This window comes from Chelmon rostratus, chromosome 20, assembly GCF_017976325.1.
Source record: "Chelmon rostratus isolate fCheRos1 chromosome 20, fCheRos1.pri, whole genome shotgun sequence".
In the NCBI taxonomy this organism is placed as follows: domain Eukaryota; kingdom Metazoa; phylum Chordata; class Actinopteri; order Chaetodontiformes; family Chaetodontidae; genus Chelmon; species Chelmon rostratus.
In genome coordinates, this window is record NC_055677.1 from 10949813 (window position 1) to 10976125 (window position 26313).

Sequence of the window (26313 nt, forward strand, 5' to 3'; positions counted from 1 at the left end):
TGGATGCAGGTAGCTCTCCTGAGTATATATCATTGCTGTGTGATGCTTGTATCACTTTCCATGGATCAACATATTAACTGTGGGAGTTGGTTAGATTACATTGCATCAAGCTTTTTAGACACCAGAATGCAAGAATATTAATATCTGTTAGTTTAGATAAGAACTATCTTCCACCAGACTCCAATGTTTTTCTCATTATAAAAAGTGCAATTTTTACCCTGCAATGCAGAATTATAAATGTGCATACCTGTGCCATAAACATGTATGTGTTAACGGTTATTGTAGTTATAAGTTTATTTCCTAATAAGAAGGCTATAATTTGAATGTTGTCCTGGCTCGTCATTAATAGATTAATAGAAAAAAATAAATAAACAGCTAGCAGTTCGATCATTTAGAAGTCAGTGATCCAGCATTTCAAATCAACCAAGTTCAAAAACTTTATTGACCTAGAACCTGATTAGAATGCCAGATGATGTATTGTACAGAAAGTTGTACATAATCTTTTTTGCAACATAGAAAACTTTACATTGCTGTATCATATACATTTTGTTTTCTACATCCATGAGCAGGAATGCATCCCATTCATACTTAAAGCACAGCTAACATTTGTCATTTTCTCTATACATATAACTTCCCCCGGAAATCAAAGAAAGAAAAACATTAAATATATTATTAACTTTTGATTTTGTACACAAGAGTGAAAACTAAATTCAAACATAAGAACAGACTAGTGACTCAAAAGCAGCTAGCATCAGGTTGCTCTCTTATCTTCCAGTTTCAGAAGCCCAGTTATCATCCATCTCCAATAAAAACCTAAGAACATATAAAATGGAATAATTTAACCCTTCACTTTCCTCGGTCTTGCTCAATTACAAATCATTCTGTATCTGCAGGAGATGGTACAGTCAAATAAATTATCACAAAAGTAAAATCTCCAGTGCATTCAAAAAAGAGATCAAGTGCAGCAAATTCAGAGGAGGAGAAACATAAACAAAAATAAATGAAATCTAGTGTTATAAGATTATATTACATAGCGGCAGATCTGTACAACTAGTTTCATCCAAGAGGCTATCAATACTAATGTTAGCCATCTGCGGTGCAGACAGAAAGATCATTACTATCAATGTGTGACAAACGTCACATTTCATAGTTACTAAATATGTCTTTCTGCATGTTGTTGAAACCATTCATTCTTTACTTTTTAAATATACAGTAAGAAGCACACATTTTTTGAAATATATTCCTTCTGAGCAGATCAGAGATATTGGGAATCGTCAGTTCTTTATCAGTAGTTTTATCCAGTGGATGCATCGCTACACCTTCTACAAGACATTACTGTACTCATCGTGATGTCAAGTACTCCGTCTGTTTGTGTGTATAGGCGTGTCTGTGTGTGTGTGGGTGATGGGGGTTAAGGGTGCAGGTGGGTGGTAGCAGATAGCCGATCCTTAATCAGCCATTTAAGTCAAGTGTTCGTCACGAACCACGTGGAGGGCCCTGAGGTGACACTGGGCGCACAGACAGATCTGAGGTGGAGGTCTCAGTGGAGCTCCGGATTCCAGGCTGTTTGCAGTGCAGCATCACTGGGCCTCCTCCCCGGCCTCCTCCCCGACCTCGGTGCCGGCCTCCTGCTCGACTTGTGCCGGCTGAGGGTCCGGCGCGGGCTCAGGCAGCTGTGCGATGTGGAACACGAGGCCGATGCGCAGGTAGAACTTTCTCAGAACGGCCCGGAGCTCTGGGATCAGGTCGAACTGCATGATCTCGCACAGCAGAGGGTAGTACCTGGACGCGTGGGCCTTGAACTGGAGGTGATGGAGGGATGAGACAGAGAGAGAGGGAGACAAAGACAGAGACACCCATTTTTAACTGCAAACACAAGCTTTAACAATGGACAGCTTCTATTTTCCGCCTGGTAGAAGCATGATGATACACTCCGAAGTGTTGAGACAGAGGAAATAACCGCCTCATCTGTTATTTCTAGCTGTAAATTGTCACCACGCCACCTCAGTCAGGAACTGGCGTCATCAAGCGTTTCGTCTCCTTACCCTTTCATCGCTGATCTTCAGCACCTTGGTGAGGAAGAGCAGCAGCAAGTTGGTCCAGGCCTCTCTGTGGCTTTCTGACGTCAGAGCCAAGAAGTACGCTACGGCCTCGCTGCACACACTACAACACACACACACACACACACACAGGCACATTTCAGAAGGGCATATGTAAACGTTGGGAAACAGAAGAGAAAAGTGGATTATTATTACGAAAAAGCAGCCTTGAGGTCTTTTGTCTCAATCGGAAGTCGATCTGGTTGATTCTCTGCAACAGCACAGCAAATGGCTGTAGCAAGACGGCATCTGCTTCTCTGCCTCGCTTATCGCATGAAAAATGGGCATGATGGCGATGATGAAGATTGTTTTCGCTCAGTAACTGCTAATTAAAGCCACTGACTGAGGCTATTATGAAAACAATTAAGAACTTCTCTTCACAGTTGAAGCTTGAGGAAAACTGCCGCGACCTCTGACCTCCCTCATCTGACCCTGCGGCCGTCTTCTGACATTAACGCCATCTGTTAGCTATTCAACCCCACCCCCCCACCCCACTCCACTTGCACTCCAATCTCTGGGACCTAATCGCCTCCCAAATCTGCTTTGCACCCTGCACCAATCATGGCCTCTGGAAAACAAGTGTGTGTGTGCAATTTTAAGAATAAATGTGTGCCTGCGTTGCTTGTGGACGGCAGGATGATGTACAGTTGCGAATACAGGCGTGATGACACACAACAGTGTCTCCATGAATTAGGATATCTCAGCCGCTCGCACATGCAGGCACCGTCCTCCCTCCCTCCCCCTCCTCCTCTTTCTCATCTTCTCTCTAATAATGAATCCAAGCAGGAGAGACAGGCAATGATTCTGCTTTATCTTGACATCATCATCAATTCGAGGGTGAGGCCGGGAGAGAAAGGAGGTGACGGCTGTTTGTGGGGCGCCGAATAAAGATGTGGCGATGACAGCAGTGCTGACTGAACAATGAAACATCAGTGTGCTGATTCCTTTGGATCTATACAGCAGACAGTATCCGTTTCAGAGAAGAGCTGTGCAGACGCCGCGCCTCTGCCACGAGTAACGGACTGTGGATAGTGACATCGAAACAGCCTCCCCTCCTCTCAGGGCCAGTGTCTTTTTGATTTCTCCTTCCTCTGAGGTGGCTATTGACAGTTCTGCCTGGAGAAGTGTGATTTCTTTATTCCCACATTGGAGACGGCGGATGTGTGAGAGACATCTTGGGCTTAACCCCACTTTGACCGATGAATCAGTCCTCAGCTCAGAGATATGTATATACACACACACACACACACACACACACACACACACACACACACACACACACACACACACACACACACACACACACACACACACACACAGACCAAGGGTGGAGTGAACTGATGACTATCAGTCAATATTAATATTTCACAGACATATTGGCAAAAACATCCCTGATACGCTGCCAATTGATTCTGCAGGACTGATAGTAAAAGGAGCGTTAAAGACCTGGAGTATTTTCAATAACTAAAAACTGCCCAGAAGACTTTCATTTTCTACAAGTGTGTAAGCAAAAATAACAACAAAAGGAAGACTGAACTTTGGAAATCATAAACATCATCTGACCAGAAATTCTCAAGAGCTTCTATCTCATGCACGCACCTAACTCAATTACTAAACCGGTTAATTCAAGCAGAGCTTTGCAGGAAGAAGTCCAGTTTTGAATGCATTCAGCATGTTTCCATTGCGAACTACCAGCAACAAAACCACCAATCACATTTTGAGTTCTGTCAAATTGAGAGCACATTTTCAACATATGCACACATAAATTCCAACTGTGTCTTAATATATGTTAAGCAGGAGTAGTGTAAGCTGCAGACGGCATCATTAGCTGGAGGAGAATAAGAATAAGCAGAATCCACTATAAAGATCAGTAGTTTAAGCTGTCAGGGGAGTCTGCAGAGCTACGCCTGCTAATGTGGTGGTCACTGACAAATGCATCTCTGAGCACTTCAGGCGCTTTCTGTGGGCACACTGTGGTGCAGTCACAGGGGGCTGAAGGTTAACTGCAAAGACGAGTGTCAGAATAATATAAGAAGAGTGTTGCAGCTACTCAGAAATCACATTAAATATCGATGGAGGTAGCCGAGCAGGTGTAATCCTCAGATCTACAGACAACAATCCACAGAATGCTGAAGGCTCAGCAGCTGCGGTGGGGTGTGAGCGCTTCGTGTGTTTGCTCCTTACTTGAGCAGCCGTCTCTGGACCTCCTCCCAGGCATCCTGGCGGCTCTCGTCGGTGTACATGCGAAACAGGATGCGCAGGCCACACGCCAGGCTGCTGGTCTCCTGCTTCAACAGGTTGGGCTTCGACTTTCCTTTGAAACCTTGAACACGAGCGCATACAGATGCAGTTACAGTTGGTCTCAAGAAGCAATGCAGAACGGGCTGAAGTGCGAATCACAGTCGGACTTTCCTGTCCTACCTGCTTTCCACAGTAAGGTCCTCTGCTCGTTGTTGGAGTTGAAGGCCTTGGCGAAGTGGTGCGACTCCAGCAGGCAGTCCAGCAGCTTGAAGAGCTGTTCTGAGGTCAGGTAGCGATACATGCCCTGGTCCTGGGTCTCCACTGGGACGTCTGCTGCATTCACAGTGTCTCGCTTCAAAACGACAAACACGTCACAGATTATTCGCGTAACAATTTGATGACAAATATAAAGGGACTTTATTAAACCATGGATAACTAGTGCAGCTCTCCCTCTTCTGCCTCCCTCCTTATTTTCTTCAACATTGTTATCTTAAATAACATGGCACAGAAATACAGACAAAGACAAGACAAAGTGATTCTGTTACTGTATCACGTTTGTACCTGAGCAGCAGCAAAATTCTCAGCATCCTCCTTCTTACTGGTGGCAGGAAAAAACACGATGTTATCAATAGTCTGGATCAGCTCCAGCTGCACGACACACTTTATCAGCAAGGCGGAGAACAGGCGCTGCTCCTGGACCTCTGTGGAACATACAGGTTAACTCCCATTAGAACACACACACACACACACACTCTCACTCGCAGTCAAGTCTTTGAGTAAAGCGACAGGCTTACTCGCTGGGGTCCTGCTCCTGGAGCCGTCCTCGCACATGCCCGAGGCCGAGCTGTACTGACTCTGCCGACGGTTCTCCATGGCAACCCTATCAGCGCTGCTGATTGAGTGCTGGTCGTCAGAGCGGGACTGAATATCCACTGACTTCTGGGAAATGGAGTCCTGAGAGAAAAGTGGGCAGAGTTACTGAGCCCCTGCACGGGTATACACACACAGTGCTTCATATGGTATCAATTCATATTGGCTAGTTACTTATTAGCATGCATATTAGTAGCATATTGGCTCTTTATTAGCCATTATAAAGCACTTATAAATACCTTATGCTTAATGACCATATTCTACAACTACTAGCCCATAAACATAAAGAGTTTTCCCTGAATAACAACCTAATTACTGTTTATTTATAGGAAGCAAGGAATGTCCCCCAGAATAAGGCATTACTAAGTGCTTCATAATGCTACTAATATGCATGCTACAGAAGACAAATATTTTGTTTCCTAGCAGTAACATTCTCAGAGAAATATGTAGAATATGTAATTAAAATGAAGAAAAACATGTTAAGCTGACAAAAATGACCAGCATTCATGCAAGCACCAACACAAATGGTGGTTCATTTAAATGCAAAACAGAAAAACGCTGCACTTCCTCACCAGCTGTTTGTCTGACAGGCTCTGCATCGTCAGGTGTTCTCCCTCTGCTCCTGCTGGTCTCCATGTTAACAGCCTGAAACACAGTTCACTCAATAAATCACATTCATTCCTGGACAGAATGACAAACAACTAACAACTTCCAGGCCAGAACATGACCTGAGCTCGAGCTCCACAAAGTCTTCATTTGGTTGAAGTCTTTGTGGATGGATATCATTTTCCATCCCTGTTCTAAAAGTCTGTTTGGTTTGCATTTAAAAAAATCAGATAACATAAGAAATTTGTTGCAAACTGAGCAGGATTTAAATGCATTTTCCCATTAATTCCATTTACCACTTTGATTAAGCTAGTAATGGCCATGTTTGCTGGCTTGTTTTCTGACTTTGAGGAGGAGGCGGTTTTACACTCAGTGCAGCAGCTTACGCGTGTGGGATGGTGGTCTTGAAGATGTCCAGCATGCAGTTACATGTCTTGTCCCAGGTCTCCGGGGAGAATTTCTCTCCGTTCAGGATGACCACGTTCTCCAGGCAGTTGGTGCCTGAACGGGCAAGCTGCTCGTTATCTGCATACGCACGGATGAAGAGGAGGAGGCGGAGGAGGAGGGAGAGACAAGGGAAGGGTCAATCAAAAAAGGTAAGCTGCATTGATTAATAAAGTCTACTGAGATTTCTGCCTTTTTATCCATTTTCCAACAAACAACCCAAAAATACTAAAAAAGTTTATTGATTATTAGCTTAACCTTAATCCTTTTATAAAGTGATGGCCTGGCATCGATGCAGCACATAAAAGCTCAGAGGCAATCTTTCAGTTTGTCGCTGCAGCCAAGCCCAGCTGACGCCAGTAACCATCTTTATTCCTGTTTGAACCCTGTCGCTGCACACAAAGTCAACCCGAAGATGCCAGAGGTCTTGAGCGACTCGTGCGAGGATAAATATGACGGGGGACAGGGAGGGTTGCCGTGTGCTCACCTTGCTGCACACACCAGTAGAGCTGAGCCAGGATGTCATCCAGCAGGACGTCACTGAGAGACTCAAAGTATTGGGTGAAGACATCGCAGATGGCATAAAGTGCATGGTTGCAGGTGGTGGTCATCCACTCTGCTTTCTGAGGGGGCAACGTCAGTGAGAATTTTTGTTTTTCTAGCAACACAATACAGCAGCATAGAGAGTCTACTTTGCTATTTGAGACATCAATTTACAACAACTGGTCCTGATGGTGAAAGCAGCTGGATTTGAGACAGACGAAAGACTTGTCGTGTACCTCAGTCTGCTGCTCGGGGAGCTTCATGTTGTCAAAGATCCTGAAGACGATTCTGAACAGGTCTTGCCACCAGTGTTTCTCAAAGGTGTGCCCGTAGGTCTTCATCACTTCAAACATCACTGTCAGCCCCCTGGGAAATGGGAAACACACACTCATATATTGGCCCTTGCCTTTGTGCTCCAGCTGATTTTTGCTTTAGCACAACATGCAGTCTTTTCTATCTGGCAAATACTGGATATGCAGTAGTACCTGCACTCTTTACACTCAATTAAAACCTAAGCTAACAGGCGTTAAAACATCCAGTCTGATGCCTTTAATGATGCCAAATGTATAGCAGGTTACACTGGTGATCCCCGTCCTACCTGGTCCTGACATCCAGCTTACACCTGTTGATGATGCAGGAGAGCTCGAAGAGAATGGGAAACCATCCCCGCACCCACACCCGGTCCTCAGGCGCTACATTCATGTCATCACTGGTGTAGTCTTTGAAAGCCTGATAGAGAAATAAGAGACATGCTCAACACTGTACCAGTGCAGCCTTAGGCGAGACTTAGCCCTCCTGAGTAGATACACTTCCCCTGCATGCTGTGGGTGGCCCTGATATTCACTATACCCACTCCCTCGCTTTCACGCTTTCCTGTAGATTCTCCCTATTTATGACGCCAAGGCCCAGAAAAAGATTACAGTAGCATGCCAAAGCTGTGCCAGTTAACGGTTGCATGAGGCACATTTTCATACACACTGGAATTATTTGTGGGGTATTACTGCACATTAATTCATCCTGTACTGTAGAGCTTTTAATCGAGGCACAACATGCTTAGATTCTATCTTTGGTTGACTTGTAATGAAAACTAAAGTGTCTTTTTGCTGCTTCAACAAATATGATATTATTAATATTCATGGTCTATCCAATGTGCAGTAATGGCACCTTTCCTGTAATAAATAGTGTTCTGTACAAAGCAGGGCCTTATACTGACCTGAGGCCGGTCTGAGACGTATTTGGCGCAGTGTCGGATGAGGCGGATGGCTTCCATGCTGGTGTCTGGGAAGGAGGCATTACAGGCGAACTCTGACAGACACTTAACAGCATCCTGGAAGGAGTCGATGGTGGCCGCAAAGTGCTTTTCAAATACATTCGCTGGGAGACGGACGGGTGGAGGGAGATAAGGTTAGATGAAGGAGCAAGATCGGAGTCTGATGGCCACAAGCTAAATGTAACCAGTTAAGAAAATAAATCAGAGCGGTTTGTTGCTTCAGTTACATCCTTCTCAGGTGTCTGATCTGGACTTACTGACGATATGGCCGGTGGTCTGGAAGGCCAGCTCTACAATGCTCTCGTCCTGGTCAGAAGCAGCCAGGTGGAAGACGGAGAAGATGTTCTTCCAGCCCGAGCGAATGTTCGCTGCCTGGGAGTTCACCATCTGGGCTATGCAGCGCACCACCATGTCTCTGATGGTGGGAGACCTGGACGGGAAATAGGGGGTAAAAGAAGAGGAGGAGTGAATTGGAGGAAGGGCAGGGGTGAAAAAGCGTATGAAAGAGGCACAGGTAGGGTGCACAGAAAAGGGAATATAAAAAGTGTAAAACCCAATCAATTAAAAGGAGGAAATACGGCGCTTCATTGATGTCAATTATCTTTAAAAGCTCTTAATAACACTCTCAATGCCATACTCAGGCAGGGTCATTGTTCCAGCACTGGCCAGTCTCAGCACGACATGTTTTTACAGCAACTGTTGCCATAGAGAAGAGCATCCCTAATTGCTCGGTAGTTATGAATGAGAGAAAAACTCTGCCTTCCCTTAGCGTCGCACACACACACACACACACACACACACACACACACACACACACTCACACACGCACACGCACCAACACACAGGAGGGCGGCGTGAGTGAGTCTAATGGACACACTGCGCTGCAGGGTTTACGTGGCTGCCTGCCATCTCCTCACTGCTGAGGCTCTCAGCCTGTTCAATCTGTGGGTGGATTTATACTTACACCGCTACTCCTCTTTCACATGAATGAAAAGGACGCTGCAGTAAAACAGCTTGTCTTTTGACGTGCCGCAGTTCCAACAGCAAAATCAAATTCATTTATTACTGATAGCTGTTCAAAATCCATTCAGGGCCGATTCGGTCCCAGCCAGGAAATAAAAAGGCTTTTATGTGAATTCACCTTAAGGCTAATGCAAACAGACTGAAATGGGTCAGTTGAAATGTTTGCTTGCCAAACAATATGCTTACTCACTGCCATAAGAAATACAGAGAGAGCAGAAACAGAAAGGCAGAGAATAACAGACGAGGCGGAGAGCTGCTACAGAGGTTGACGGGAGGATGGGAGTCTGCAGCCATGTGAAAAACAGCCCAGAAATAGTAACTACTCAATGCCACAGTGCAGGCCTTGTGTTTGCACCAGCCGGCACTACAGATCTACATGGGAGAAGTAACATGAGCGCTCGCCCACAGATAAATGTGCCACTTGTTTCTTTACCTGTTCTTTTTCATGATGTGCTCAAAAGGCCTCAGAAAGTCTTTCTGGAATCTGAAGTTGGCCAACTCCCCCTTCTCCAAAAACTTCATGGACAGTTGCCTGAGAGAGTCTACTGCGAAAATCGCCACATCCTCATTGGAATTACAGCCAACCTGCTCGGAGATGGAACATATTTCAGTGACACTAAAAAAAAATAACATCAGATTTTTAAGCATTTTCTTAAATTCAACAAGTGCAGCTTTCCAAGAACAAACTGTTCCTACGGTGAGACTTGCAAATGAAGAAGAAACAGTTCACCCTGCAGCAGGAAAGAAATATTTCTGAAAATCCACTCTGCAACATGATAAATGAGTATTTTGAGGATTTGATTTTTACACATGCCAGACTCGGTTTGCAGCTTCTCGCTGAGAGAGGTGTCCTTGAATACCAAATTACTAGAAAGCTTTGCTGGCAACAATTTGTGTTTTTCAGTGACTGAAATCAGCCGTCTGTAAAACAGAAGGTGGGAGAGACAGTAAACAGTCCTTTGCAGCTCGCTCTGTCCCTTTCCAACAGGGGAAGTTTATCCTCAAGATGTTGTATATTTTCAATAACGGAAATAACATTATTTTCAGTTTCTTTTTCTACAACAGAACCAAATTCTGTCCACGTCTTCAAAATATGCCTCTTTTCACGATTTCCACACCTGAGGGAGCCAGTCCTCACCCACCTTGTTGAAGTGGTCTCCGATAACCTCCCAGATCCTGGACCACTGCAGCCTGATGCGGCCCATGTTGTAGTAGGAGATCTCTACTATCTTTTGCAGGCTGAACATGCGTGGGTGTGTGGGCGAGGCCAGCTCATCCATGGACACAGCACACAGCCAGCGCACGAAATCAACTGACGGAGCAGACAGAAGATGTTGCCAATGAGCAAAGAACGGGTGCTTTGTACGGGCGAAGTGACTCACGACATTCAAAAATAGCTCAAATGTACCTGTCCTTGGAGCAATAAGAATAGCACAGCATGTAGCTAGACTCACCTATTGCATTACCATCCAGTCTGGTAGAACCGGTAAATATCCTAAAGCAGAAAATATGTTACAGTTATTATTGAAAAGCAACAGATTTGCATTACTGCCAAAAACATACAAGAAAGCTAAATATATTGGATATATTAACATGTCTGATTTCCAGTGAGACACATTCTGTCTTCACTTAGAGACTTTTTTTCCAGAGGAGCCAAGAGGCTTGAAAAAGAGCTTCATCACATGGTGTCACCTGAAGCTCAGTATCAGCAGAACCAATGAGCTTGTGGTGGACGACAGTACTTCAAATATGATTGTTGCTGCGAAGAGGCTATAAATTGTAAAACGTGGCTGATTCACACACATCTTCAGGCCGGCAGCATAGAAGATCTGTACAATCAGCACAGTTTCAAGGTGGACGTCCAGGATTAGTGTCACCAATTCAGCATCTGAGCAAATGTGAAATATGTTCACAATCTGCCCTTCTGTTCCTGAGTTATGAATAATGGCCAGAGAAGTGCTTTTGCAGATCATTGTGATGCCACAGTGAAGTGAGACTTTTGACCTTTTGGATATAAACTGGCATCACTTCATCCTTTGAGACATTTGTGTCAAGTTATGTCATAATTAGTGTAAGAATTCTTGAGTTATGGTCAAAAGAAGACAGACAAGTGCTTTTAGCCAGAGTAACTGGATCAAAGTTTTCATGATTTTTCTCAGTTCAAGGCTCCAGCAGTACCTGTCCACAGCCACCACCACACTCTGAGAGCTGGTCTCTCCGATGGACTCCTGAATGCTGGCGATCTGCTTTCGGTCCACTGTGCCTCCAACTACAGAGCGAAGCACAGAGGATTACAAATAGTTCAAAGACGTGAGTGCAGCTCTGACTACTAAAACAGGCTGTGACATTGGACATATGTATTTATAAGCTTGCGCTGACCTAGACCCAGGTACTCGTCGTTGCTCTGCTCCTTCGTGCTTGTTATGAAGCCCTCTTTGCCCCGCACCGTCCCTGAGATGTAGCGTGCCTTCACCCCTGTACCGATCAGCTGAGCCAGCTCCAGCTGACTGATGCACTTCATGATCTGAGAAGAGACAGAACGGCAGCAGAGAAATTTAGAGAAACATACGCATTTAGAAAGTAGCACAAATGGACACATGAAAAACTGGGGCAGAGGGGAAGGACAAGGAAATAAGAGTAAAAGGAGAAAATGAATATTCCTAAGGATCCAATAACAAAATACCCAGTAAACAAACAAACACCTATGACTACGTTATACATAAATGAAATATCAATGAGTTCATAACATCATGTAACGTTATACCAGTAAGTTTGGTTGCTTTAACATCTATTTTGTATGGCTGCAGTTTAAAACCTGTACTGCTTGTTTGGAGACCAACTCAGAAGTTTGTTTGCTTGTGTTTGTGAGATAAAGAGAGTTTCCAATTCTAAATGAAACCTGAAGGTTTGAGGTGACTAACAGTTAAAAACAGAGAACAAAAAAAGGAGAAGGGTCTTATCTGTGTTTTGCAGGCTCAATTTTGCAGATTGGGAGCACCTGTGTGCACCTGCACCTTTTTTTCACCGTCAAGTCTGAGTGCTGCTTACCACAGGGTTTGAGCTCATTAACTGGCAAAATCTGAAACCACTAGAGTATTTAGATATACTGTTATACAATAAAAAATTACTGAAGAACATATGGAAAATTGTTTATGCAAATCCAGGCAGTTAATTATGATATAAACTATTTGCATTTGTGGCTCTCCCTAGTGGCAGAATGTGCTGGGCCTGTGCAGCGAGACTCAGACGTAGCATCCAAACACGTACACCAAGTTTGGTTGCAATAACTGGATTGGTCCAGATTTTGATGCAGATTGTCCAAAATTTGTAGGAAAAGTAGCGAAAAACAGATGTGGACAAAATTTGACATTGGAGAAAATCTATGAAGGTTCAAGAAAAGAAAAAAGATTTTTGTTTCTGAGACTTTCAATTCAAAAGTTTTGGGCCAAAACGTAAAGTTTGTTTTCATTGCGCCAGCATCTGGCTAATCAATATATATATATTTCCACCCTATCTGCTGAGTTTGGGAACTGCTGTTTCTTTTTCGGTTCATGTTTTCAGTACAATGCTGTTGTTTTTAGACATCTTTTTAAGTACTAACCCACAAGTGGCTGTGTTAGTTTCATGTTGTGCCCAAGTGGCAACCTCACAGACTACGTCCATGTTTCATACAGTCTGTGGTTGTGTCTACCAACAATTTTAAGCTGTTCTAAAAACATACACAGACATCCCAGTGGAGGCTTATTGTGGCACACTGCGTGAACCAGGTAGGGAGTTATGAGGAAGCCAGTGAAAAACAGTTTTCAGTGAGAACAGCAAACCTCATGCCAGGAGTTGCCCAGGTAGTTGCCATCAGTATGGGCCACAGTGATGAGGGTCTTGATGGTGTCAATGTTCTTCTGCTTCATTTCTGCAATGCCAGAGCTGGCTGTCAGCAGAGTGAACCTCGCCAGGGCCTGCACATAGGCATCCCTCTCCAGCTGTCGCAGAGACAAAAAGACCAGGCAGTGTGTCAAAATACTGCACAGTCAGAGACACACTGTAAAATCGCTGATCCCTCAGCTCAGGCTGCGGTACCTGTATGGAGAAGATGCACGCTATCCTGATGGCACAACGGATCCCTTCCAGACACAGCGAGGCCACGTCCGTGTCGTCGCAGTCCTGAAGACCCACGCTGAAAGCAGCCAGGAAGGGTGTCCATGCAAGCTGGGGAACAACAGAGGGGTGTTGCAATTTGTGTGTCAAACTGTGTACGCGCCTCATAGAGTGTGTGTGCGTCTACGTCCGCTCATGCTACCTTGAACATGGGCCTGACGTGCTCCAGGTGTGTGGCGCTGGTGAAGGGAGCCTGGACGTGGCTGACGGCCTCCATCAGAGCTTTGGCTGTCTTGGCCATCTGCTCCATCTCCACGTTGTACAGCAGACGCCTCTGCTTCTCACTGGCCACACCTGAGCGAGGATTAACACACACACCTTTTTATAGCAAACAAACTTACTCTTCTTGCCTAATAAAATTCTCAACTGCTCATTTGAGTGTATTTTACAGAGCAGCTGATGGCAAAAGTGAACAAGCCATTGTCTATTTCATATTGTCATTATGCATATAACTCTTCCATTAAATCGGTTACTGTAATTTCCTTATGCTCCTTATCTGCAGATCACTCACAAGCACTGACTTTTATTGGCCATTCAACAGCAAAATCTAATCAGTTTACATCTGACGCATCTCTGATGGCTGTACGTCTCCTTCAAAATCATCACAGCAACAAAGATACGAGGTACGCGGCTCTGGATAATAACTGGAATCTTCATCTATTACATCTTTGAGACATCCCCTTGTGGTGAGACTCACTCTGCTTGTTGGATTTCATGGTGAGCTCTTTCGTCTCCTTCATGGCGATCTTTTTGCCCGCAATCTCGTCGTAGATGGCCGAGAGGTATTCCTCAGGCAGGTCTTTGCTGTCGTTGATGCCGCGGTTCATCTTGATGTATTGCTCTTTTGTCATTTTGTTCTTCACCTTTGCGGACGACAACAAGGACACGGGTCAGAAGCTGCTTATGTGATCCCTGTGATTTATGCTGATATCTGAGGGAGTGGCTGCTGTTGAAAAGCAGCACGTTCCCAAAGGCTGCTGCCGCCTCACTGGGGTGGAGCGCTTACCTGTGGACTGTGAAGGTCTGTTGTCAGCATGATGATTGAGTAGGCAAGGACGTATGCGGTGTCAGCACTGGCAAAGAGGGTTTGCCTGAAAAATTGAAGGGAAGAGGACGGTAGGGAAAGACAGCACGCACATTAACATCACAGCATGTTGTATGTGGGCCACACGAAATCAAACTCAGCTGTCTCCACGGCTGGGAGATGCGAACTCACCCCTGATTGCATTCAAGATATCTTGCTGCAAATTTCTCCATGAGCCGGTCGATCTTCTGGGCCTCTCCAGGGAGCCGAAAGCCCTCCAGGAACATCCGTAGTGCAGAAACAAAGTCTTTGCCCTGGAAGTCCATTTGATCCACGTAGGCGTACATCACCTCTTTATTGAAACGGTCATTATCCCCGAGGAATTCTCCCACTTGAGTCTAAAGGAGCAAAAGGCAGAGGTCAGTCTTATTTTAGCATACTGTAACATGAATATTAAAACAAGACAGTCCTTTAAAATCCTGCTTTAAAAAAAAACTTAAAGGCGGTGCTGTTTCTTGCACCCCATGTGTTAATTGATCTTCAGCTAACATCTCTCATCAGAAGAGGGAGAAAATTATATCCCAAACTGTAAAACGTCCACTAGAAGCTGGTAAGAACCACTGTTCTAACAGCAGGACTGCTCAGCCAGTGTGGATTTGATGAGTACATGTTAGACTAGTTATCCACTCTGTTTGCCGTCCCTGTGGTGCCGCTGCATCTAAGGGCCCCTCGTTTCTAACCAGATGTTACGAACTCTCTTTAATGTTGATTGCCGCTGTGCACTGACACCCTCGAGGCCGTCCAATCAAGGCAGAGTGTGCTTCTCATTAGAGCAACACTTACTCTGGTTCTAAGACTCTGGGTTGCAGTGGCTGGTTGGCTGTTTAATGCTGCTGGACAGGCATTAGATGAGTGTGTGGCTTCTGTGTGGTTTGGCTACTTGATGGGTAGAAAGTGCAGGTCAACTGGTTATTTGTTTATTTGGCAAACATTTGGCTGCTACTTCAACTGACAGATGCTGAGTTCCTGAAAGAAAAGTCCACAAACAAGCTCAATAAAGACGTTGGAGTTGAATAAGCTGTCTATTGTCCATTAGGGCTGGTGCAGACTATAAGACTTTTGCCACAGTGTGCATGTCTGAGACATATTTCTTAGATCTGAGACAATAACTGTCAGGACAAAGGTGGAGGCTGGAGATTGATATGAATGAAGTCTCACTAGAATACTGAGATAAATGCATTAAAAAACAATCAAGAGGGCCACCAGCAATAATTGTCAAAATCATTGCAATAAGATTTTTAAGATTTTTTGCATCGCATTTGCACCAATTGGCTTTAGCTGAGAAACTGAATGAAAACAGTGTGACTAGTTACCGAATCAAGTCTTTCTTCCTGGTGCAAGAACTGAGCAAGATCCTCTGGGGTTGCACCCAGCATGCCTTGCTCTTGAAGGTACTGGATTCCCCTCTTTGGTTTCTTGTTGAACCTGTTTGGATTCAGAGATACAGAACACACTGCAGCCGATGCTGTATCACAGTATCAACAGAAGGAGATTTGGGAGTTGAAGTGTGCGTGGAGAACTCACAGGTCAATGCCTTGCTCGATGATCTCCTTTTGCTGTTTGAGGACCTCAAACTGCTCTGGGTTGTCGGTGCCTGACATCTGGGTGCTGTAGCTGCCGATGCCAGACGAGGCTGTGGAGTCCAGAGAGTTAATGCTCCCATAGCGGTTTATGGTCTCTGGGGCCTTGGTCTCCGTGCTCTCTTGTTCTGATGGTTTCTCTTGGCCTGAGGAGCAAAAAACACCAGATAAGAGAACCCAGAAGGGATGATAGATGCATGGAAAGAACCTGAACATTTCTATTGTTACTGAATGAAGAAAGTGCCTGAAACCATCACAACAGTGAAAGTTTTTAATTGAAACTCTGTTGTTGGCACAAACTCAGCCTGGGGGCTTATGAAGTGAGCTAACTTAAAGCTAGTACTGCAGGAGAGAGACTTCAGTAATTGAAAGGGGAAACTGCAACACAGAGAACAAAGTCAACCTGAGGCCTTCTTAATGATTGTTGTTGGCAGTGAGGGTATGCACGCTGGTTTTACTCACATGCATGCAAGACCGCAGCCTAAAAAACTCCAGAAAACACACACTCATTCACACAGAGCAGGTGCAAGGCAGGAGAGAAGGGGAGGATATTATGAAAGGTGAGTTATCTAAAAAGCTGCAGGCAGTCGAAGAGGAAGCAACCAGAACTTAAAGGCCAAGAGAGGTGGTTTCTTCAGGCTGCCGAAACGAGCTCGGGGATCTGCTGCTGGCCCACCCTGTGCTAAGGCCAGGCATCTGATTACCCATCGGAAACTCTTTAAAACATTCAGGACAACGTCAAAGTAATGTGAGCTGGCAGTGCACCTCCCATTCTTAGGCTCACGGAGCAGACAGAAAAAGGTGGAGGGACACAGAGGGAGGAGGGTAAAGTAAGCTGAAGGATTAAGCTGTGTACTGGGGAAATGCTTTATAACATATTCATAAGATTAACAGGCAGCACTTGCACCCATCGAGTTCAGAAAAAGGGTTTCTACCATTAGTTCAGGTGAATCCATATATGGTTTGGTTACAATCTACGAACAAGGGGAAACCCTAAAAACAACGCAGGTTATATAATGCAAGACAAAATCATCTAAAGCTACAGACACAACAATACGATTCCCATCACAGCAACACGTTCTAGCAAACACACCACTGTTCTACTATTACCTGCTCTCGCTTTGAAGTCAAACAAAAAGGGGAGAGAATGGCACAACAGGAGACAATTGAAAGAGTGAAGATGATGCACTGTGCTTGCACAATTCTGTGTTTTGTATTCGCAAATCATATCACACTTCCATTGTACGAAGAAGAAAATGGTCTTCGACTGACATCCCCAGCAGGATGAATTTAACACTCAGGGTTCGTATTCCGACCTATGAGCTGCCAGATTACTAATGAGCTGCCCTAAGTTTTGGCAAGATAACGCCCCTGCGAGTTAACACAACTGCCTCAGCTGGTTAGCCTTGACAGCTTAGCCCGAGGCTAGCCTGTGGATAGTCCCAGGGACTTGGGGGATATCTTTGCAGCCCTTTCACAAAGTTGCACTTCAGCGCCTTAGTTTGAGCTCCTCCTCTGGAAAAAAAACAGAAATCCTCTGGTGTGCAGAAGACCCAGGGGCCACTCTCACACACAAGATACTCTCTGTATGTTGTAGACAGGCGTTTCACCGTGGCTCGGCTTCAGGTATCGCTCCGTTTTAGACTAAACCTCCTGGATTAGCCTGTCTGTGCTGGCCCTGTGGGCATTATCTCACTGCCTCCTCTGGCTAGAGCCGAGCTGACGGAATGCTCACTTTCCTTCTTAGAGTGGTAGCTTCCCTGATGAATGCCAACTGTCAATCCTGCAGCCGAACGGATGGATGTGAGCTTCACCACCAACCCCAGTTAACCTCGGTGATGAACTGCTGCCAAACACCGAGCTGATGGGGGAAAGACTAGCTGTAACCTTGGCAGCCTCGTCTCTGACACAAGTTCAATTCTCCACAGACTTTTGAGGAAAAACAACAATCTGGATGATAATAAGCATAATATTACAGGCGCACAAACAATTCCGGCATGTACCATCTGTGTTTAAGCTGTGAACATAAATTCAAACCCTTTCTGATCACGTCTTGATATAATAACATTGAATACAGTGATATGCATGCAATCTAGCCAAATCCTCCATCTTTAAATCCTCTTTAAGAACAACTACAGACTTTTCCCTGGAGTTTCATTCATCCTCCAAAAATAGTGGTGGGATTGCAGTAAGTGATAACTGTGTGCGTGTTTAATTTCTCTCACGCTGACCTTGATTAAAAGACATTTTCTTGTCGTATTAAGTTCATGTTTGCCAGACAGTCTTGATAAATTACACCCATGTTCAGCGCATCAGTGTCTTACCGAGGCTGGTCTGAGAGTTGGGGTTGACGTATTGGTCTTTACTCCACTCTACCATACATTTCAGGATGGACACTAGACATTCAAGGCCTTTCTTTCTCAGGGTGAGCTCCTAGAAAGGGACGCAAAAAATGTTACAGCAACGCCTTAAAACATCGGTATTATAAATAACTGTAATAGCAAATAAACCAAAACGCTAGAAAAGCAGTAGAGGAGAAAGGATCACCTGTAAGGGTGTTGTGCCAAGCTCGTGGCCTCCGCGACCCTGCGCAATTTTCGAGAGGTCATTGACCAACCGCTCAAATATGTTAGCAGCATTCAAATCACAATCATAGTTGACGTAGATGTCCACCACACTCTGGGCATCTGAGGGAGACAGGTGGGACACAGACGGAGCTTGTTAGTGAGAAGCTATAAAGCAAATACAGACTGTATCTATGGAGTCAAACGCAAGCATCTAAAAATAACTGTACCTTTCGTAAGAGGTTAATTAGAATAATTAAAGTAACTGAAACACTTAGCAGAGTGCAGATATCCACCAGGCTTATATTCATGTTGGTGGCGGAGACATCAGAAACTAGGATCCATGCATCTTGTATGATGCATAACTTTAGTGGATCATAATTTACCGGGTTAGAATGAATCTGCAGATGTCTGTTGAAGATGAGGCCAAACTATATCTATTAATGTCAGTTTTTGAGCCATGACAAAGGCCAAATTGTTGCCTGTACCAGACTTGATAAGCCTTGTTTTTAGCATAGCCAACTGATGGAAATGTTGTGCACTACGTTGTCCCTGGTGGAAACAAGATTTCAAAATGAAGCCGTTGTCTGCTGACCAGTTATGAGGAGTGAGGAATCAGCAGTCGGTAGTGGTAGAAAACTGAGCAGTCAATAAAACAGGCTTTTCAAAAATGAATCACTGCAAGCACAAGAGGTGCCTGAGCATACAGTTATAAATGTGCACAAACATATTTTAGAATGACGGGTCCAGCAGTGTGCACGATTAGCTGCCAACAGACACACACACGACTAAACACATGATCTCCTCCAGGCTAAAAAGCAGGATGTGATTAAACACAAGTTTTAGGTTAACGTGAGCCAGAAGCTTCACTCTGCAGCTTCGATTGCTGCCTCATTCTCAAAGAACCAGCGCTGTTTAAATGGTTAGTTTCCTTTAACAAGAGAGAGCAGAGACACACACCTGCGCATATTCTGGTGAGGGTTTGTATGACCATCCACTTGTGGTCGTAGGAGCTTGTGGACGTCTCGAGGATGTACAGGAAAATCTCCTTGAAGAACACCTGCAGACACGGTACATGTGACAGTGAGAAACAACAGCGTGGCATGCAAAGAGGAGGTGCAAAAACACCACAAACACAACATTTATTATTCTGCAGGAGCCCACATGAGCTACCTTCAGTAGACACAAGCAGACACGCAAACATAGCAGGTGATCAGGCATTAGAAACTCTGAACAGACTCAAACAGAATAATAAACTGCAGCAGAAAGCAGGTGATAGAGCAACCCTCAATTATTGCACCAAGGTGGAGGGATGTTACAGCAGCCTGTGAGAAAGCACCTCTCCCATACATCATTTGTGTCAGCTGCCTGCTGCGCCGTCGTGTCAATATCAGAATATACTGTATGTGGTGTTCTTCAGACTCTGAAAAGAGCAGAACCGCCAAGTCTATTTAATTTAAGCAGGTGAGTATAAGCCTATTACGTGCTGTGAAGGGAATACACATAGACAGAAACTGATTCTTAAAGGCGCAATTGAACAGGCTGCTTTTGGAATGTAATTAATATTTTTTGCACCCTCTTCGCTTTAATCTTTCCACTTTAGTCATTAATTTCCTGTGTTTCCCAGAAAGACTGTCAGCTGCCAGAGAGGGTGCGAAACCGTCGCTTCTCACGGAGAAGTGGTGGGTGGATATATAAATATAGCTACTGTACTTAGCCAACTAGTTCATCAGGTTTTCCTGCATATATGAATGGAAATAGAGCTGGGGGGGAGCACGCTGCTGAAGAATGAACAAAGTGCTGAGATGCTGTTGCGCAAGTTGTTCAAAAACTACATTATGTGTTAAGCCTGAAAGACCCTGGAAATTTCAGATGTATTATGGTTTCAGGTCTCTTCAGGCTGTCAGCAGAGAGACTGTTATCTTATACAAACAGATATCTCTGTCATTACCTTTACACTTTCCGCAAGCCTGAGAAGCTGACAACAAAACCTGAAATATATGTATTCTGTTACCTCAATTTGCATCTTGAGGTGCGTCTTGAAGTGGGAGAGCAGGGTGAGGAAGATGGAGAGGGAGAGTTCGAAGACCTCAGGCACGGAGGAGACTCCATTCTTGGACAGGGCCACGCACAGGTACTGCTTAATGGCGTTGATGAACATCTCATTGGTCTTGAAGATGGGCCCGGCGTTCTGCAGGATGGACAGGAGCAGCTGGAGGGACAAGACCTTCGACCGCAGCTCGTGGGACCTGAGGCGGGCGGGGTGCAAGCATTAGTTGAGAATTAGAATGAGAAAGTACTAGTAGTCCCAAAGGTAAAAAAAAAAAAAAAAAAATACAAGTAAGAGAACAGCAGAATATTTGAAGAACATTATCATGAAGTCAGTCTGAATATTTTAAAAGCGAAGGAGATGATAATATATTGACAAAATCAGAAAGAGTAAAGAGGAGGGACTGTGCAGTTTTGTGTGTTAGCGCATAAAGTGCAGGTCCATATCTGTGTCTTTAGCTCTCATACTGTATTGTGTACCCTAATCCTTTGAGAATGAAGCTGGCTCCTGAACAAAACAACTTGAGGGATTTTTACCCAGCCATCTGCTCAAGACTCTGGGTACACACTGTCCAATCTGATGCGCATTAACAGTTCAGACATTACAGTACACTGAGCGCTAAAAAAAAAAAAAAATGTCTCACTAAAACCAAGCACTTATAGGCAAATTCACTGTCCTTCAAGCAAATTTACGCCACAAAGAAACAGCAGTGTATTGCACACTGAGACCACATCGTACTATATCTCTCCATCTGAGAGCTAAAATCTTCAACAGCCATCAAAGAAATGCTAGAGCAACTAAATCAAAGCTCCTCTGTGTGTAGAGCCTCAGCTCGTCTGAACTGTTTTTCTGCAGCAGCAGGACAGAAAACCGGAGCTCAAAAAACATACTTTCAGCTACTTTATATGCTGAGATTGGCTGCTTCTCTGCCACGTCTTCCATCTCTGGCAAGCAGACAAAGTAGGATTTATGTGGCAGAACAAAAATGTGTTTCTACTTCTTCTGCAAGTGCCCAAAAATATGGATCTCTTCCCCCTCAAAATAGGGGCTCTGACACAGGCATTGTCATGCTGAACTGTCTATAGAGCAAGAGAAACTAGAGAGAAAGTGAACAATTATTATTTGTAAAAGTAAAATAACATATGTACAGTGTATATAGATATATGGATAAATGCAAACCATAAGTGTTGTATAACAGACTACATTTCCCAGAATTCAACAGTCTAGAAAGGATGACAATAACTGATTTTTGGAACTGAAATACTTGTAATATTTGACAAAAGTCTAATGAGGCCCTCATCAAGAGGAACAACAGTTTTGTACATTCTGTAGTACAAACATCCTAGATGTCCCCTGACAAGCATATAATAATCCCTCCTGAGAACAGACATGTACCCTCTGAACTGCCATGAAGACACAAAGCAGTTTCTGCTAAGGTTAAGGTAATAATAATAAAGCAGCTTTTAGAATAATGCAGCCTGTGTGCTGTGTGTGTTGCGGACAGTGAAGCAGCCCTCAGAGCAGCCTTGTTGCAGGGTAAAAGGCTTCTGTCTGGCAGGGACGTGGCCATCATCACACACACAATCACACACTGCTCCTGTGCATTTCTTCCACATTCATTTTCAAGAACGGACTCAGCTTGTATTTTGCCGACCGACACAAAAAATTGAAAAGATTAGATGAACAAGAAAAAAGCAAACAAACAAATATCAAAGTCACCTCCCCCCGAAGCTCTGCCAATTGAGTTACACACAGAAACCAGATGCAGGAAATCCTGTTTCACAAAAGCTACTGCTATCAGGAAGAACCAATCAGAAGCCTCTATTCTGGCAAACCAGAGCACGGTCAGAAGTAATATTCTGAACGATGGCAAAATCTGATTATTTTTCCCGTCTCTGGCGCTTTGAAAAAGGGAACTGTTAAAAAGGGGATTCTGCGCTTCATGAAACCAGGAAGTGATTCAGAAAATGCTGAGCGATGCCTCATTGTCTCCTTCATCACCATTTATCCGAACGCTATCGTTATCACTGGAGCTACCCTCATTATAAACCATGACTCACGTCTATTCTTATCCCCAACACACTCACGCAGAGTAACAGCCGAGGCAATGCGCTTCTGCTCCTTTAACTATGATGATCTGACAAATATCTATGAGCACATCTGCAAGTCATTAACACAAATTAGGTGTATTATCATGGTTTCCTCCACTATGAACTGGGTTACATGGCAGCACTATTAGGTGGAGGTTCTGCCTTCTTCTACTTATCAGGTGTAAAAGGTCTCTGTTGGCCGTGTTCAGGCGAGTAAAGCAGTAATGGTTAAAGGAAGGGTTAATATTTGGTGGTTAAGGCCTGCTAGAAGTTAAAAGGTGAGTAGTTAAGCTTCAGGTTCGGTGGAGCCTTTATAAGAAGGGATGCACACATAACTCAAGGTAGCTGCAACTAATGATTATTTTCATTATTGATTAATCTGCCAATTCTTTTCTTGAGTAATCGATTGTTTGGTCTTTAAAATGATCAGAAAATATTGAGAATCTCAATTACAATTTCCCAGAGCACAACGGGCAACTCGTTCCAAACCAAAATATACTCAATTTTTATTAGAAATTAATGAAAAACTAGCAAATATTCTCATTTGGAACAAGTGGATTTTGGGCATTTTTGCTTAAACTATTGCTTAAATCATGAATCAATAATCAAAATTGTTGAAAATGTATTTTCTGTTAAGACAGACTTAGAAATAATACACAACATTTTAGCTTTCAGATAAGATAGATGGTGTACTTAAAAAAAAACAACAAAAACAAGCGAATAATACAGCAACCTGATTTTTAGACACTGCACAGAGTGAATTCTTACTTGGGATCAGGTGGTCCATCTGACAGCGGCTTCATCGACAGTTTGCAGAGTGAGCGAAAGACAAGGAAGGCATCTTTCTGGAGGATGTGGGAAAACTTTGCACCTGGGGGCTGGCCCGGTGCTGCTCCTGATTCCTGCAGAGCAACAAAAACAATCAAATCAGTGAGCAGTTAGCGACTTCTGTCGCTGAATCTCATGTCATCCAGCCTACTTCACATAAAAAGTGTGCGATCATAAGCCTCCTGGTCAATTAGAGCCTTGATTAGTGATTAATAGTCCTCAGAGTTCAAGTGTTGACAATCTTTTTCATTATTTTATCTTTAGATTAAATCAAGTAGTTCATTATCCACTGACTCTCAGCCAATGCAGCTATTCAGCAGGGCCAATATGTCATCATATTAAACACAGGGCACAAATGTAAAGTGCTTTTAATCTTCAGCATGCTTTGTTTCCACAGCTCTGGTCCGTCCTTCACCTGAGTGTCATTGGATGAGACAGACAGTCTGTCATCAGGCAGCGAGGGGGTGAAGCTGGCAGAAATAGGCGTGCCGGGGATGCCGTTGGCGTGGACGTGCTCGCTGTCGCTGCCCAGGGTGCTCTCGTCCTCCAGGCAGCTCTGGGTGGCCTCCGTCGCCGCTTCGGCCGGCTCCGACTCCGCCGGCTCGCCCTCGCCGCCGGACTCCTTGGTGTCAGAGCAAAGGTTTGTGGGGTCCAAGCAGTGTCCTGTGGTGATGATGGAGCAGGGAGGAGTCTGATTGATTTCTCAATACGAGGATGCGTAAACACCTTGAAACATCCTCTACCAGGTTTACGACCGGCAACATTAAACTGTCAGGTCTGAATCTGTGATGCTCTGGTCAAGTACAGAAAAAAACAGCGTGTTCAACAGCATGTAAGAGAACTTCCAGGTTAAGAGAGAACGCTAGAGCGCATTTCTTCTCATGATTCTTCCGACCATTAAAGCCTGTTTATCAAATTGCTGCTCAAGGGTAAAAGTGGATTTCAAAAAGGAAGCCAAAGCACTATTCTTTTGTGAGTACAAGCTAATAAAGCTCTTTTTTGCAGGCATAGAAAAATAAAAGCTTTTTTTAACTTTTGCACACAAAGACAGAGTGCTCTGCCTTCTTTTTGTCAGCATGTAAGGAAAGTTGCGGGAGCTTGACCTGACCTAAAATTATACTATACTTTGCCTGGAACTTGGGCTGCTCTTTCCTAACAGAGGGCTGGGACTTCTTCAGACACACTTTGTACCCAGAGAGGTGCTTGTTATTTATCAAACAAAAGGCGCCAACATGGAGGCGCAGTCCGCTTTTCACTAATTCGCTGAAGTGCAGCCTGTATAATCAGTGAAGTGCACCTCTTTTTCCTTTTTTGCCTGTGCATTTAAGAAAGGAAAGTGGAGGCAATGCGAGGAGAAATTATACGTGCGGCTGATTCTACGGCTGAGCTGCATTCTGCTGGACTGCTAAACTTGCAAGGGTCAGTTGTATTAAATTAAGCATATTGTGGTGAAGTGCACATTCAAATAATCCGTAGTGGTACTTCCACAGAAATGACAAAGACAGCAAACAAAGGGTGAGCAAACTGAAATGGTTCATAGGAGAGCAGAGGGGTAGTTGTAGCTGAGGTATTTGAACTTGCTATTTTTTACTGCTCACAGAATACATCTCACCTCCTGCAACAGTGTTGACCACCTCCTGAAGAATACTCTGGACAATTTCCTGGGCTTTCTCTTCATAGTTTGGGGTCTCCTCGTGCTCCTCCTCACCTGCCTCTGGATGCTGCTGGGCTGCTGCATCTGAACACCACACACACAGTTTACAAAAAAAAAACAAACTCACCCTTGTTAGTGACTAAAAGGTGCAGAGGGCAATCACATCTTTTTCTGCAACTAGCATCGTGCTTCCTGGGCCAGCATGCATGCAGTCACAATGTGAGTGATGGACTATTTTAAATCCTGCTCTTCATTTTCTAAACCAGCTCTCTCAGTGAATGAGCCATTGTAGCACTGAATGTGGTGTCAAACGTTTGCAACATTGGTTCTGGCTGCTTTCTGTTCTTTGAATGAAATTGCACAAAAATGTCAAGAGGGAGGCTTTTATGGTGCATTCAGGGTGTTCACTGTAACTCTAGATGTTTTTATTGATAAACACATCAGCCCAGAGTACATAGAGCTCAAAAGACATGAAATATATAAAATATGTGATCTTAAACATTTCTGTGGAGTCCTACTTAGTTTTAAGACAATTAAACAGCATTTTGCTTCTGAATATTGACATGTTAAAACAAGATATTGGGGCAGAAGATACTGTAATATGGGGAGGGTTAATTCAAAATTGCAAACTAATGGGGTCAACATAAAATCCAGGGCAAAAAAAAAAGCAGTCTTACTCTGTGCTGCTGCAGTGGCTTGATCTGCCTCAGTCTGTTCATTTTCAGCCACGCAGAAATCAGAACCATTCTCTGGATCTGGGCTCTCGTAGACAGGCCCCTGCTCTCCCTGCTCCTCCTGCTCCCTCTGCTCCCCAGACACAGTCCTGCTGCTGGCCTCCGGGGCGGGTGTCGACGGGGTGGACGGGGTGGATGGGATGGTGATGCTGGGAGTTGGAGGGGTGACGGGCCCGTTGGCCTCCTGGGCGAGACCTTTGGCCGGCGGGTGGATGTGAGTCTGGAGCTGGGGGGAGTCCGGCTCGGTGTGCTGGGTGACCGGGGAGTGCTGCCGGTGACGCTCTCTCTCCAGCTGCTTTGCTTCCTGCAGCTGCGAGGGGGCAGGAGGACACACACACGAACAAAAAAAAATAAAATAAAGACATAACGAAACATACGCACGCAGACAGCACGCACAAAAAACAGGAAAAGCATTCCAAACACAGGCACAAGCAACACACACATACGCACACACAGAGGAAGACAGGTTAGGTCTCTG

The 26313-nt window shown here is 44.4% G+C and overlaps 1 protein-coding gene across 2 annotated transcripts in view; it reads right to left on the reverse strand.

Moving 5' to 3' along the window:
- Window positions 1-422: 422 nt before the first annotated feature.
- arfgef1 (ADP-ribosylation factor guanine nucleotide-exchange factor 1 (brefeldin A-inhibited)) overlaps window positions 423-26313 on the reverse strand; it is a 51652-nt gene continuing 25761 nt past the window's right edge. For both annotated transcript variants that reach the window (XM_041961365.1, XM_041961364.1), the window contains 34 exons: window positions 25779-26145; window positions 25060-25185; window positions 23863-24110; window positions 23388-23521; window positions 20494-20728; window positions 19440-19539; window positions 18463-18602; window positions 18240-18348; window positions 15860-16061; window positions 15649-15760; window positions 14468-14673; window positions 14258-14342; window positions 13949-14114; window positions 13394-13545; window positions 13174-13302; window positions 12918-13076; window positions 11476-11620; window positions 11275-11365; window positions 10551-10591; window positions 10239-10408; window positions 9530-9681; window positions 8331-8503; window positions 8017-8177; window positions 7402-7532; window positions 7040-7169; window positions 6748-6883; window positions 6203-6341; window positions 5783-5855; window positions 5135-5294; window positions 4902-5041; window positions 4521-4692; window positions 4284-4422; window positions 2046-2163; window positions 423-1802 (listed from right to left, as the gene is read on the reverse strand). In XM_041961365.1, the coding sequence (XP_041817299.1) occupies window positions 1581-1802; window positions 2046-2163; window positions 4284-4422; window positions 4521-4692; window positions 4902-5041; window positions 5135-5294; window positions 5783-5855; window positions 6203-6341; window positions 6748-6883; window positions 7040-7169; window positions 7402-7532; window positions 8017-8177; window positions 8331-8503; window positions 9530-9681; window positions 10239-10408; window positions 10551-10591; window positions 11275-11365; window positions 11476-11620; window positions 12918-13076; window positions 13174-13302; window positions 13394-13545; window positions 13949-14114; window positions 14258-14342; window positions 14468-14673; window positions 15649-15760; window positions 15860-16061; window positions 18240-18348; window positions 18463-18602; window positions 19440-19539; window positions 20494-20728; window positions 23388-23521; window positions 23863-24110; window positions 25060-25185; window positions 25779-26145 (5163 nt within the window). In that variant the 3' untranslated portion in view covers window positions 423-1580. The remainder of the gene's footprint in view (window positions 1803-2045; window positions 2164-4283; window positions 4423-4520; window positions 4693-4901; window positions 5042-5134; window positions 5295-5782; window positions 5856-6202; window positions 6342-6747; window positions 6884-7039; window positions 7170-7401; window positions 7533-8016; window positions 8178-8330; window positions 8504-9529; window positions 9682-10238; window positions 10409-10550; window positions 10592-11274; window positions 11366-11475; window positions 11621-12917; window positions 13077-13173; window positions 13303-13393; window positions 13546-13948; window positions 14115-14257; window positions 14343-14467; window positions 14674-15648; window positions 15761-15859; window positions 16062-18239; window positions 18349-18462; window positions 18603-19439; window positions 19540-20493; window positions 20729-23387; window positions 23522-23862; window positions 24111-25059; window positions 25186-25778; window positions 26146-26313) is intronic.